This window comes from Pristis pectinata, chromosome 21 (genome assembly GCF_009764475.1).
Source record: "Pristis pectinata isolate sPriPec2 chromosome 21, sPriPec2.1.pri, whole genome shotgun sequence".
In the NCBI taxonomy this organism is placed as follows: domain Eukaryota; kingdom Metazoa; phylum Chordata; class Chondrichthyes; order Rhinopristiformes; family Pristidae; genus Pristis; species Pristis pectinata.
The window spans coordinates 32,070,653-32,085,724 of NC_067425.1; the positions used below are offsets into that span (position 1 = coordinate 32,070,653).

Consider the following 15,072-nt stretch of genomic DNA (forward strand, 5'->3'; position numbering starts at 1 on the left):
GGTGGGAGGTAAGGATGTGGAAATTTAGCTTAAGCTAACTTGGCAGGGGGAAAACCGCAGAAATGGACAGGGGGAAATACAGTAAATAACAATAAAAATCAGAAATATTCCCATAATAAAGAAAATAATAAAAGTGAAGGAAATATTAATTTGTATGTACACCAATGTCTGTGGTGTAACCAATAGGTTGATGAGCTGTACACATTGTTATATGAAATGGTGAAGTGTTTGCAACCATAGAAGTAATATCCCTGAAGACAAGAGGAGGAGAGTGGTAACATTAAGTAAGGATGTCGTCACATTTCTAAACAGAAGGGAGAAACGTGATGGTACTTAGATTGATTCTTCTTTAAATTGATAGGTTGAGTGAGCTGGGGCTTTTCTCTTTGGAGAGAAGGAGGACGAGAGGGGACTTGATAGAGGTGTACAAGATGATAGGAGGCGTAGATCGAGTGGACAGTCAGAGACTTTTTCCCAGGGTGACAATGGCTAACACGAGGGGACTTAATTTTAAGGTGATTGGAGGAAGGTATAAGGGGGATGTCAGGGGTAAGTTTTTTACACAGAGAGTGGTGGGTGCGTGGAACACAGTGCCAGCAGAGGTTGTGGGGGCAGATACATTAGGGACATTTAAGAGACTCTTAGACACGTGAATGATAGAAAAATAGGGGGCTCTGTGAGAGGGAAGGGTTAGATAGATCTTAGAGCAGGATAAAATGTTGGCACAATATTGTGGGCCGAAGGGCCTGTACTGTGCTGTAGTGTTCTATATACTTGTGTTGAGCAGTGAAACATGTTGAGCTTTATGTTTTGGGGAGATTGATATATTGCTCAAATTAATGGATAAGAAACTTGTCCAGTAAAGGCACATCAAAAGTAGAGCAGTTATATGTAGAAAGTTTAATCACACTAAAGTTAGACTGGAAAGTAAAGTTGTAGGATGGGGAAGGTGTTGAATTTTTGATATGTTCTGTCAACATGTCCACAGTAGCACAAGAGTGGAAGCAGTGAAGCAAATGAGGCAAGTGTTGACTTCAATAGAATTGGAGACGGAGTACAATGCACTGACACAACTACCTGATATGTTTAGTGCTACTGAGTGAGCAGAAAGGGAAGTGATGACTTTGGCTCTTTCCAGAGCCCTGGTGGGTCACTGTTTCTCAGTGGATTAGTTAATTCCCAGACAGAAAAGCGCGTGGCTACAATAAACTGAAATTGTCCAGTATCTAATAGAGAGGAATATTTTGTAGCAACATAGGCTGGATCCTTCATTAAAGTGCCACCTATTGTTACAATCAGTTATATAGGCCCAATCAGTTACAGTCTATGGATAGTATTTAAATACAGGAAGGAATACTTAGCAAGACCCTGTGACTGCAGTTCGATGAAGCAGCATCCATACTTGTGAGATGCTACAGTTGAGTTTGTTGTATTATGGCCTTCAGCTCAATGTCAGGTTATTTTTCATTAGATAAGGAAGAATTTTGATACCACTTTTCACGGTGGGCTACACAGAGGTGGAGCAGGTCATTCCTCTGCCTCCCAGCTCCATGTGAAATAAGAAAGTAGTAGGAAATATGTTTTACAACCAATGAAGCAATTTTGAAGTCACTGCTGTAAGTAAACATAATTTGGTAAACAATAAAGCCCCGACAAATGACAATGAGCTAATGACCAGATAACGATAATCAAGAAACAACATATGCTGGAAGCAATCAGCAAGTCCGGCAATTTCTGTGGATGCTGCCTGACCTGCTGAATAACCAGAAGATATTTAATGATGTTGGTTGAGGAATGTGCTTTCCCTACATTGCTCTGATATAGTGCAACGGGGCCTTTGCAATCTGCACCAAAATGTAGAGAGCACCTTGGCTTAATGCCCACTGTACGAAAGGCATCTCAGACTGTGCACCACTCCCTCAGCCCTGCTCTGGTTATTAACTCGTTACCTTTGTTGTTTTGTAGTTAATGCATGGGAATGAGAAAGACTGAAACCATGCTTTGCAAATTAGACGGTAATCAACACTAATGACATTGCAAATGTCAGATTTCACGATAAGAAACAATTAGATGCCCTAGGATATGTGCATTAAACCTGGATCATTCAGAAGAGCAAGACCAGCTAATTGCTGAGGTGTTTCAGTATCATGTTTATTACCCCAATGTTTTTAGTAAGCTCTGGGAATTTGTGGGACATAAGGGGCTGCTGACCAACTCTTTCCAAGTATTGACTTGCTCCAAGTCCACCAGGACTAATGTGCTATTTTTGTACTGATGCCAGAACAGTACAACACAATCAAACCATTCCTTCCCACGCTTTTATGCATCTCTCTTTAGAATAACGGTGTCAAGAAACCGAACCACAAGGGGGTTATTAAGGGATGTTAAGATTTCCACTGTACTAACATACAGTGTCTGAGTGGCCATGAGTTTGTGCCTTTCCAGGAGCAATGGATGGAAGTGTAACACATGCTCCCCCAAACTCCTCACGTATTCCAATATTTCCATATAATGTAGAAACTGGCTATACTGGCCCATCGAATCCACTCTCACTGAACAATCCTCTTACACCGCTAATTGCACCCATAACCTATTCTCCCCTCATCCTTATCAACTCCCCCTCAGATTCCGCCACTCACTCACACTAAGGGTAATTTACAGTGGCCAATTAACCTACCAATCTGCACGTCTTTGGGATGTGGGAGGAGACTGGAGAACCCGGAGTAAACCCACTCAAACATCACCCGAGATCAGGATTGAACCTGCATCACTGGAGCTGTGAGGCAGCAGCTTTACTGGCTGCACCACTGTGTCACCCTGATATCCTGCAAAACAACAACAAAGCATGTTTGGCTTTTGGGTGCTGGACCCATCACCCGAGATCAGGATTGAACCTGCATCACTGGAGCTGTGAGGCAGCAGCTTTACTGGCTGCACCACTGTGTCACCCCGATATCCTGCAAAACAACAACAAAGCATGTTTGGCTTTTGGGTGCTGGACCCGAGTGTGTGTCCATTGTTCACCCACAGGAGCCAGAATTATGGATGGAGCAAAATCAGCAGAGGAGACTGCTTATAAGGACCCCATTTACACACTGTGCATAGCGCAATGCATAGCTAAGCCATCCTCCACCACTGGTAATACAATACGAGAGGAGGCTTTTCCCATAGGAAGGGAAGGACGGACATGAATTCTGATGTTCCCTCTCCAGCTGTTTATAAAAAGCTAAGCAACACACAGACTGCTAGAGGAACTCAGCAGGTCAGACAGCATCTGTGGAGCGAAATGGAGAGTCGACGTTTTGGGTCGAGACCCTTCATCTGGACCAGATAAAGGATCTTGACTCGAAACGTCAACTGTCCATTTCACTCCATAGATGCTGCTCGACCTGTTGAGTTCCTCCAGCAGTCTGTGTGTTGCTCCAGGTTCCAGCATCTGCAGTCTCTTGTGTCTCCATAAAATGCTAAGACCTCATTGGGCCCCTTGATGTTTCATTGGATGGACAACATTAACTTGGGCCACGGAAGCTGTGAGGCTTCGCCATGTGTCAGAAAGCTTTGAAGAGGAGGGGGAAATGGAGTGGGCGTTAATATACCCCACATATTTATATCTTTATATTGTATATGGGCCTACTTGTTGAGGTAGATAAGATATCTTTATTAGTCACATGTACATCGAAACACACAGTGAAATGCATCTTTGCGTAGAGTGTTCTGGGGGCAGCCCGCAAGTGTTGCCACGCTTCCGGCGCCAATGCAGCATGCCCACAACTTCCTAATCCGTACGTCTTTGGAATGTGGGAGGAAACCGGAGCACCTGGAGGAAACCCACCAAGACACGGGGAGAACGTACAAACTCCATACAGACAGTGGCGGGAATTGAACCCGGGTCACTGGCGCTGTAAAGCGTTATGCTAACCGCTACGCCACCGTGCCTGTATGGACACAATGTTTTAATGCCGCAATATTGCTCCGTATCTTCTGTTGTTTTGATTTTAATAGACACTTTGCTCTTCTCCCCCAAGGCATTCTTGGAAAAGTATGGTTACCTTGAACCTGGGCCCCTCGAGCAACTGAACTCTGCACAGGTTAAGGAGGCAGTGAGGTAAGGCTTTTACACAGAAGGACGGGGACGGGCACTGTGTACCGGAGGGTTAACTGACAGGCTGCAGCAACAAGGAGCTGTAGAGCCAGGACAAGGAACTTCATTCTGTGCTGGGACTTTTCTTGCTGTGAGCATGACATTAAAAATGACCTGTTAAAAAGACCTTAAACAAGGTGATCAGCACAGTAACCTCCTCCTTTCACTTATAGTTCATTCTAAGACTTTGAAGTTTTGCTTTAGTAGGTTATATTGAAGGGATAAAGGATAAAGATACTGGAACTGAGCTGCTTCCATTATGGAGACAGTTAACTGAATAAAGACTTATTTTATTGCCTGGGCTTTGACCTTTGGCTGGTAGTCTTCAATTTTCAGCTACTGGTTACCTAGCAGTTAACAGGGACTGGGTCTGGTGGAGGAATCAGAGGGTATCTGCCCAGATGAAGATATCAGTTCAGCCATCCATTTATGGGCAAGCTGTCGATGAATCATTTGAAATAAATCAGTAAAGGCAGCAATCCAAGATTTCTGTTGCTTGACTAATGCTCCCGTGAAGGAATGTAAACTGTGAACGTGTGTGGCACACTGGTGCAGCAACCTGGGTTCCATCCCCCACCTCTGATGCTGTATGTGTGGAGTTTCTCCCGGATGCTCCGGTTTCCTCCCACATCCCAAAAAAGTGTCAGTTGGTAGGTTAGTTGGTTACTATAAGTTACCCCTGGTGTGGGTGGGTGGCAGGAAAATGACGGGCACGTGAGGGAGAACAGCTTACAGGGAAATAAGTGGGATAGATGGGAATTGTCTGAGAGCTGAAGGGCCTTCTATGTTGTAGGAAATATAACTTCACGGCAAAAGAAAATGAGGGCCCAGGTTTTGCTGGGGAAGGGTGTGTGTGTGTATGCGTGTGTGTGTGTGTGTGTGTGTGTGTGTGTGTGTGTGTGTGTGTGTGTGTGTGTGTGTGTGTGTGTGTCCTGCTATCTGGAGATTGGTGCCACTCTCAGCTTCAAGTTGGCCCTGTAAAGTGTGAACTGACTAAAATGGGGAAAGGCCACTGTGGTGCAGCTGGTAGAGCTGCTGCCTCACAGCTCCAGAGACCCAGGTTCAATCCTGACCTCTGGAGCTGTCCGTGTGGAGTTCCCATGTTCTCCCTGTGAGTATCCCCCGGGTGCTCTGCTTCCCACATCCCAGAGACGTGCGGGTTGGTAGGTTAATTGGCCAGTGTAAATTGGATCTAGTGTAGGTTGGTGGAGGAGAATTGAGTGGGGAGAGTTAATGGGGATGTGAGAGGCAAAATAAGAGCAAATATGTACCTGATGATCAGTATACACACAGTGAGTTGAAGGCCCTGTCTCATGACTGTATAACCATCTGAAGCATGACAAGTGAATGAAAGAGCAATCGGTGCTCTTAATCCATAAGGCTTGAACAAGTAATAAAGAAACCAGAAATATTAGAATGACTAAGAGTAAATTCAGGCACAGAAAGAGGTAGTGCAAGATCATTCTGTGAGATCTGCCTGTCTGTGTTTAATTATTTTATTAAAACACCAGTCCATGATGGTGCAATATTTCCATCCCCCACCTAACCATCAGACTTTGCACCCTTAGTGAGTAATGTTTTGTGCTGTTGATCCCTTGGAATCTGGGCTATGATTCCCAAGCTTATTCTGTCTGGGGATCTTCAGCCAGAGACAAGAAATTCCCACCCATCAGTTGGATTTGAATTGAAAAAGAAGTGCACTGTTATTGTACATGTAATATTGGAAGTGAACAGTAATCGCTGCTTTAAGGATTGTGACTTGCAACTAACTGCTGTCTTTGTGCGTGGACCCTGCAAAGGGAGACCGGGAGGAGCCCCTGAACAAACTTTGTTAGGGCTCCTCCATTCTCATGTGTATCGGTCTGTGCACTCTGCAGTGGACCTTGTGAAAGGCAAAACACCCACTGAGCACACACATTTCACAGCCAGCTCATTGTGGCAACCATCTCCAACATTATCGCTAAATTCCCAGCACTGAAAATCTACTTTAAAAGCCATTCTGATATTGTGTCAGTGCCAGTCACTGGAACTTTGGGCAATCATGTAATATGTTGCCTGTTACGTACCCCTTCTTTGGGAGATGAGGAATGGGTGGCTAATTCGAGATTACCCATTTTAAAAAGTCAATATTACCCCAGCTCCTTCTGGGTATGAGAATAACTTACCGCCTGCAGACAAGCTTTATTGAATGATTTTATTCTACCTTTTCTTGGGAGGCATGTATGTTTATATCTTGTGAACTTGAAATTTTAGCTGCAGTGGAATATCATACATGCTACGTGGCAGAATTTGCTAGAAAATCTGATCATCAGCCAGTAGCCAGCGTGGGTGCTCCTTGTGTTTGACCTCCTTGCTTTGCATTCCGTTGGGCAACACAGTGAGGTCAAAGGGTGGACAGTCGTCCTTTTGACATTACGTACATGCACACGAGGCTTGCCAACAGCATTCGTCATGAACACTGATGCAGGTTTCATTTCGAGGGTAATGGGACTCTGATCCTCTCGCCCCGTGACCATCTTCTCCTCTGATCCTCTCCTCTCTCCATAAATCCGTCTTGGTCTTAACTATTCACTTGCCCCATTCCTTCCTGATATTCATCCGCCAAACTGCAATCCTTTCCTATCTCCTGGTCTTCCCCTCCCGACGATCAACACCCCACTCCCACCAACACACTTCCCCTGTGACCTCTGCTTTCTGCTTTGCCAAGGTTTCACTGACGGTTCACACAGGGGTCTTGTGTACAGTAGGACATCACCACTTGGGAACTTTGCACAAAATTGGCATGGGTTAGCACTGCATTGTGCCATCTTAATGCAGGTTTTTATATGCATTACCACATCCAAGCCTAGGTAATTCCCCTGCATTCGAAGGCAGCCACATTTCAGGATATTGGCTGTAGAGTGATGTCGTACTTGCCTCATTGGTTGTGTCCGGCTACGTAGAGTTCCTTGCTTGAATTAAGCATGTGCTTATTCAAAGCAATATTCGATAAACTTTTTCAACTATATTTGGGAGTGGTTGACCCTCAATATTTGATTTATAGCTTTCTTTTCCTGATAATGAGATACATTTTTTGCACTAAGCTATCTTTCCAAGTCTATCCAGGGGAGTGAACTCACAATCAGTGAATGAAAGGTGGCAATAATGCAGAGCAACTTCACAGCTAGAGTTCATGCCCTGCTTATAAGCAGGAACCCACCCATAATGTTCTGACCTATCCAAGGGTGGCTCTCCATTTATTGTTGCTTCCCTCCACCTCCCCTCCATGGCCCATGCAGGCCCAGACTATTCACACGTAGGCATCCTATCCCACCCTGAGCTGGTGCCCTGTCTCCATATCCCATCCATAGCTGCTTGCCCACTTGCACCCTGGTCACATCATCTGTCTCAGTTCCTGCATGTCCCATCTGCTGCTGTGTCTATTTGTGACAAGTCCCATTCTGTGCACGTACTGGCTCCTGGTCCAGCAGTGCTGTGATTCTGAGGTCCTCATCCATGTGTTCAAATCCCTCCATGGCCTTGCTCCTCCCTGTCTCTCCAGACTACAATACTCCAATCTCTCTATTACCTCCTTCAGACCTCAACATCTCTGTATTCCCTCAGTGCTGCCCCCTTGCCTGTCCCTGAATTTTCTTGCCTCACTAATGGTCGCCATGGCTTCAAATGTCTGGGTCCTAAGGCTTGGGATTCCCACCTCTCCACCTCCCTTCTCCTTAAAGCCCACCTCTGTGATTGAGCTTTCCTCACTGTACTAATACCTCCTCCAGAGTTAAGTGCTTTGGAACATGTTACCATGTTAAATGCAAATTGTTGGCTCTGCCAGACTTTGTATCTGCCAGAGTTGGTCTCTGGCCCCTAATCTACAGCTGAATGTTGCTCGGTGCTGCCTCCTGTTGGCAGTGTGCTGGCAGGATGGGGAAAGGCTCTCTCTTTTTCACCTTTGACTTTAGGCCTGTCCTTGCCATGTGTGTGGCAGCCTCCACCGCCACCTCTGAAGCCATTTGCTGATTATTTAGATGTCAAGCTGATAAAGTGCGTGAAGAAATATTTCAGGGTTCCACATTGTCTGCAGATTTTTGCTCTGTGGTTGACTCACTGAGCACCAGGCTAGTTGCCTATCTGGGTATGGTGTCTCTGTGGAAATGGGCTGGATGGGAATCCCAAGGTTAGAGTTGCGAAGTCGTGCAGTGAGGAACCTGACCTATCAGCCCGTCATTTCTGTGCCAGCCATCAGATACCTACCTATAGAATCATACAGCTCAGAAATGAACCCTTTTTGACCCACACCAACCATGACGCTTATCTACACTAATACCATTTGCCTGCATTAGGCCCGGATCCCTCCAAGCCTTTCCTATCTAAGTACTTGTTCCAAATGCCTTTTAAAAGTTGTAAATGTGTATTAATCCCATCTTCCATATTTAGCCCATAAGTCAAAGTCGAGTTTATTGTCCTGTGCACAAGTACATGTGTGCACAGGTGCAATAAAAAACTAACTTGTAGCAGCATCTCAGGCATCAGAAGAAAAGCATTCACAAGAAAAACATAACATAAATTATGTACAATTTTTACAAGAAAGAACACAATTAGAACAAAAAAGAACAAAGTTCTTAGCCTTCTCTGCCTTGGCATTTCAAGTGCCTGTTTAAATATTGTTAACCCTTGTGAGAGTACCTGCTTTCACCACCCCCTCAGGTTGAGAGTTCAAATTCCACTGTCACAAACTGACAAATGGAATTTAGGTAATTCAGTCCTATTTGGATAGGGAGCAGGTGAAACAATTGCGAAAGCTGCCAGAATGTTATTAAATCTCACCTGGCTCATTAAATCCTTTCAGTATCGGGAGCCTGCCACTTCTATCCTGTCTTGTCTACAAGTTATTTTAGTCTCACACAGTATGACTGACTTTTAATACTATAATCACCCCACTGATTGGAGTTTTACCTCACACAAGGGAAGATGGTTGTACATAATAAAAGACTGCAGATGCTGGAAATTGGAAGTAAAAACACAAAATGTTGGAAGTGCTCAGTGTCTGTGGGGAGAAAAACAGGCTTAATATTTCAGGATAGGGAAGGGTAATTCCAGGTTGCAGAGAAGGTGGCAGGAGGGATGGATAGGGCAAAAGGTGAAATCAGCTAATAGCCAGGCACTGAGACATTCCCAGCAGGTCAGAGTGTACTAATGAAGAGAGCCCAAATCATAATTGGATGATCATTTAATGATAGACTAGGACGGTTTTCCCTGGAGTGAAGGAGGCTGAGGGATAACCTTTTTGAGGTTTATAAAATCACGAAGGGCATAGATAGGGTCTTTTTCCCAGGGTAGGGGAGGATAACACTAAAGAGCATAGGTTTAAGGTGAGAGGGGAAAGATCTGGAGAAATATGGGCCAAACGCAGGCAAATGGGACAAGTTCAGGTAGGCATCTTGGTTGGCATGTACAAGTTGGGCTGAAGGGCCTGTTTCCATGCTGTAGGACTCAATGACTGCAGAAATGACCGGTTCTGACACAAACAGAAAGAGTAAGTTACCCAAAGTCAGAGGATTGAGTATTAAGAGTGGAAGGTTGCAAAGTACCCAGACGGAAGTTGAGGTGCTGTTCCTCAAGCTTGTGTTGGGCCACATTGTGACAGCGCAGGAGGCCACAGACAAATCAGAGTGGGAGTGTAGAGTAGAATTAAAGTGGAAGGTAAAGGGAGGCTGAAGGTTGCTCCAGCGGACCGAACACAGGTGCTCCGCAGAAAGGAGCTGGAATTGATGGAAGTCACTCATCCCACTCCAGGACATCACCCCGGGAATTCCTCAGGACAGAGGCCTAGACACAACTACCTTCAGTGTCTTCATCAGTGGCTTTTCTTCTATCATAGGATCAGGTGTGGGGATGTTTGCTGATGGGTTATAATGTTCAATTCCATTTGGAACTTCTCAATGAAAACGAAGACAGACAAAATTCAGGCAGGGGCTAATAAGAAGCAAGTAATGTTGCAGCCCACGAATGACAGACATAAGAATACAAAAAGATAAGGTTAGAACTAGAAGCACATGTGCCCGCTCCCCCGTTCAATAAGACCTGCTCTTTTACCTCAGTACCACTTTACTGCAACAAATATTGCCCTTGTTTCCTATCATACATCGACTCTGATGGGAGTCTGATCACGCACCTTTGTCATTCAATGTCATTATCATTGCCAAGTCCCACACCAACATCCTAGGGTCACTAATGACTGAAATTTCAGCTGGATCAGCCTGATATACTGTGGCAGATCAGAGGCTGAGTATCCTACAGCGAGTGACACCATAATGCCTTTCCACCCTCTGTCGTCCACAAGTCAGGAGTGTGAAGGAATACTCTCCACCTGCGAGGATAAATGCAGTTTATCACTGGAGAAGACACCATCCAGGACAAAGCAGCTCACTCAACCGGGGCCCCATCCACCAGTGCAAATATCCACTCGCTCGATCACTGGTGCACCGTGACTGCACTGTGTATCAGCTACAAAAGGCACTGCAGTTACCTGCCTCGGCTACTCCAGCAGCACCTCCTGAATCCATGATCCCTACGACCAAGAACGCTTGGTAACACCTCCACCTACAGGTTGTGCACGATTCTGACTTGGAAATCTATTGTTGATCCTTCATCGTCACTGGGACTAGGTCCTGGAACTCCCTCTCCAACAGCACTATGGGAGCATCTTCACCAGATAGACTGCAGTGCTTCAAGAAAGTGGCTCACCACCACCTCCTCAAGGGTTATTAAGGCAGGGCAATAAATGTTGGCCTTGCCAGCGATGCCTGCTTCCTGAAAAATTATTAGAAGGATACTAATAGTAGGCTGAAATGGTGCATCTCTGGAAGAATCAACCTCTCTGCTCTCCGATCTTCTCCCTCTCATGGTGAAATAGGAAGGAATCGATTTCACTCCTCCTTAAACTCTGTGGACCAGATGCATCCTGTGCCAATAAAATTTAATAAGGGCAAGATAATACATCCATTTATTAGGCAGCAAGCACATAGGCTTCAATGTTAATAACCCGTAGCAGCTAGGACTGTGTAATAAATCCAACTCCTGATTTCCTACTGAACATCTGGTGTAGGTTGCATTAACACCTGACGAAATCAGGCGGGGTTTCTGACTTGCACTGTATCTTTTCAACAGCCGAGGTTGGCCAGGCTAGGTCTTTATTCCTCGGAGCACAGGAGAATGGGGGGGGGGGGGGGGCGACCTTATAGAGGTGTTTAAAATTATGAGAGGCATTGATAAGGTGGATGGTCACAGTCTTTTCTCCAGGGTAGGGGAGTCCAAAACTAGGGGGTGTAAGGTTAGAGTGAGAAGGGAAAGATTTAAAAGGGTCCTGAGGGGCAACTTTTTCACGCAGAGGGTGGCGAGTACACGGAACGAGCTGCCAGAGGAAGTGGTTGAGGTAGGTACAATAATAACATTTAAGAAGCACTTGGATAGGTATGTGGAGGGGTGGGGCTTAGAGGGATATGGGCTGAATGCAGGAAATTGGGACTAGTTGGTTGGGCACCGTGGTCAGCATGGACTGGTTGGGCCGGAGGGCCTGTATCGATGTTGTATTGCTCTATGACTCCATAACATCTGGTGTATGTTCCATAACACCTGAGGAAATCTGGTGGGGGTTCTGACTTGCAATGTATCTTTTCAACAGGACAATTCCCGTTTAGTCATCAGATAGGGAGAGGCCTAGAACTTTTACTGAAGAACATCTTGTTCTTTGGGCAGAAGGTTTGTAACTGGTGACACAAAACCCTGATGGAAAGTGATACTGGAGTTTCTATTGATTTTCAGCACTTCAGGGGCTGAAGTTTTCTCGAGACAGAATGCACCCACAGCTGAAACTGTCATGGTTCTGAGTGCTGGCCCTCGATTCGGCTCCATTGATGGTGCCTTGTTGTGCAGCACATGGAATCCATGCATTACTAATCGCATAACAACACACCTGAGCCCTATCAGGAGACTAGCATAAGAACCCTGGTTTCACTAGCACTAGTTGCCAGAGTATTGGTCAACCTTTGGGTATACTTTGTCTCCTGGCTGCTTAGAGCTGTCAACTCTAGAGCAGTCCCGGTTTCGCTGCTCCTCTTGGGATATCCAGTTTCCATGTTGGGACTCCGTCTCAGAGCCCCGAGGCAAGATTCCTTCTGGTCACCGCCTGCGTTTGGTTCCGAGGAAGCATCCTGACTCCAGTCTCATACCAGTGCTCCGCATTTGGGTTCTCTGTGAGCTTGCTCTTCACTCGACATTGTGACAGAAACACGTGCTGGAAATTCCAGTGAACTCACTGCCTGACATTTGTTTCATAGCTTCTGATCATTTGCTGCATTCAGATCCCGCTGTAGTAATCCTTCAGTGTAGCTGGTTTCCCAGATGTTGATTCTTTGCTGTATGTGGTTTTCTAGATCATGACCTTTTACTGTATGTAGTTTCCCAGATGTTGGTCTTTGGGTATATCTGGTTTTGCTGATGTTGATGGGTTACTGTATGTAATTTCCCAGGTGTTGATCTTTACTGTAAGTGGTTTGGCAGATGTTGATTCTTTGCTGCATACATTTCCTCAAATGTTAAATCTTTGTAATGTACGATTGCCCAGATGTTTCCTGTATGCTGCTTTCAATTCTTAATCCTTTATTTGGTACAGTCCCCCAGATCTTTTGCTAGGCTTGGTTCCAAGTGGAAGCTCTCCAGTACTTGACCCTATTGACCATTCATTAGATTGGAAGGTAGTGGAGAGCAGGTATTGCTGAATCCTCTGATCAGCTTATACACTGAGGAAAGAGGGAGTGGATAGTGATTATTAATCCAGACATTGAGATTGATTGTTGGCCCTGCTGTGATCTAGTTCAGAACAGATTCAAGGTTAACTCCAGGACTTTAGCAGTCTGTGCAGCTCAGTCGCTCTGAGCCTTCAATAGCCCAATAGTCAGCAGGATCCCGTGCAACATATTTACTTTGAAAATCAAAAACAGCAGATGCTAGAAATCTGAGATAAAAACAGAAAACGCTGGAACCACCCAGCAGGTCAGGCAGCGTCTGTGGGAAAAAGCACAGAGTTAATGTTTCAGGTCAAAGCCCCTTCATTCTGCCAAAGGATCTTGAAAGCTCAATGTTAACTCTGTTCCTCTTTCCATAGACGCTGCCTGACTACTGAGTGTTTGCGGTGTCTTCTGAGCACGTTTACCTTCTCTGGATTCATTCTGCACAGAGATAATGTACAAGTGTACGATTTATGGGCAGGAATACACTCTCCTCTTGAACCCGTTCCACCAATCAATAAGCTCATTGGATTTTACCCTCACCTCAGCATTCCCATCTACCTGCAGTCAACTTTTCACTTCCTTGCACAAGAAGTATTTACTTACCCCCCCCTTAAAAATATTCAAAGAATCTGCTTCCACTGCTCTTTGAGTTCCAAAGATTCTCGATCCTTTGAGAGTAAAAAGAGTCACCTCATCTGTTTAAATGGGTGACCTGTTATTTTTAAATCCTAGTTCTAGATTCTCCCAGAGGACGAGACATCCTCTCCACAATCCCCCACCCTGCACTCCCTCTGGATTTTGTCAGATCCCTTCTCACTCTTCTAAACTCCAGCAGACACATGCCTCCCCTGTCCACTCTTTCCTCATATGACAACTCACCCATTCCAAGTATCAGTCTTGTAAACCTCTGAATTGTTTCCAAGTGAATGAAAGCTTCAAACTTGATTCCATTCCCCACCCTCATGCCAAGTCCAACTGGCAGCTTGGGCAAGGGCTTACATCATTTAAAAGTTGGCACTTCTGACAGCGCTGCGCTCCCTCAGCATGGTACTGGGACGTCAGCTGAGATTAGATGTACATCCACAGAACAGGACGTGCTGGCAGAAAACTGAGAGAGCTATCACCTAGCCAAAAGGAGAAATTCTTTCATAAATAGTTGCCTGAGCACATAAGCAAGAGTTGAACCCAGCCCAGGGAGAGGGAAACAGCATGTTTTGGATTCCAGATGAGTGAACTATGTTGAAGTTCTTGATTTTGTAATCCTGGTGCAGGGATTAAGCATCTATTGGGACATATTTTAAATTGATAGAACCAGCTTCTTAACAGAAAAGGGACAGTTTATGGTAATGCAGTTTTTATACCCAAAGTAGACATGTTTATATTGTCAGATCCAAGTACAACTGACTGATTGGTTTAGGGGGAAGCAGGTTCTTTCAGTGGGCTCAGCTATCTGTTTCTAACCTGCGTTCTTGGTCCAGGTATATACAGCAATGGAGAATGTTAGAGCAAAGCAAGAGGCCGTTTGAGTTCGATAAAGCAGCCGTCTGCCAAACTCAAACCCTTCCCTTTGTCCTGTGTCTTTCACAATTTGATACCATTCCCCTGTCATCCCAAATCCTTTTCAGCCAGGCTGCACGTGGGCTTTGTGTGAAACATTCTGACAGGGCTCACAGACTGTATGCAATGAGAATGTTTCCCATGAATGGGTGATCTAGAAATGGGTTGCAGTATCAGGATATGGGGCAAAACATTTTGGTATTGGTATTGGTTTATTATTGTCACTTTTACCGAGGTACAGTGGAAAAACTTGTCTTGCATACCGATCGTACAGGTCAATTCATTACACAGTCCATTGAAGTAGTACAGGGTAAAAACAATAACAGAATACAGAGTAAAGTGTCACAGCTACAGGGAAGTGCATTGCAGGTAGACAATAAGGTACAAGGTCATAACAAGGTAGATTGTGAGGTCAAGAGTCCATCTCATCGTATAAGGGAACTGTTCAATAATCTTATCACAATGGAATAGAAGCTGTCCTTGAGCCTGGTGGTACGTGCCCTCAGGCTCCTGTATCTTCTGCCCGATGGGAGAGGGGAGAAGTGAGAATGACCTGGACGGGTGGGGTCTTTGATTATGCTGGCTGCTTCACCA

At 45.2% G+C, this 15,072-nt stretch overlaps 1 protein-coding gene across 1 annotated transcript in view; it reads left to right on the top strand.

Annotated features, from left to right (window-relative positions):
• The window catches only part of mmp28 (matrix metallopeptidase 28), an 84,230-nt gene that overhangs the window by 23,399 nt on the left and 45,759 nt on the right, over positions 1-15,072 (top strand). Inside the window, exon 2 of the mRNA XM_052035718.1 lies at positions 4,026-4,105. Within this exon, the coding sequence (XP_051891678.1) occupies positions 4,026-4,105 (80 nt within the window). The remainder of the gene's footprint in view (positions 1-4,025; positions 4,106-15,072) is intronic.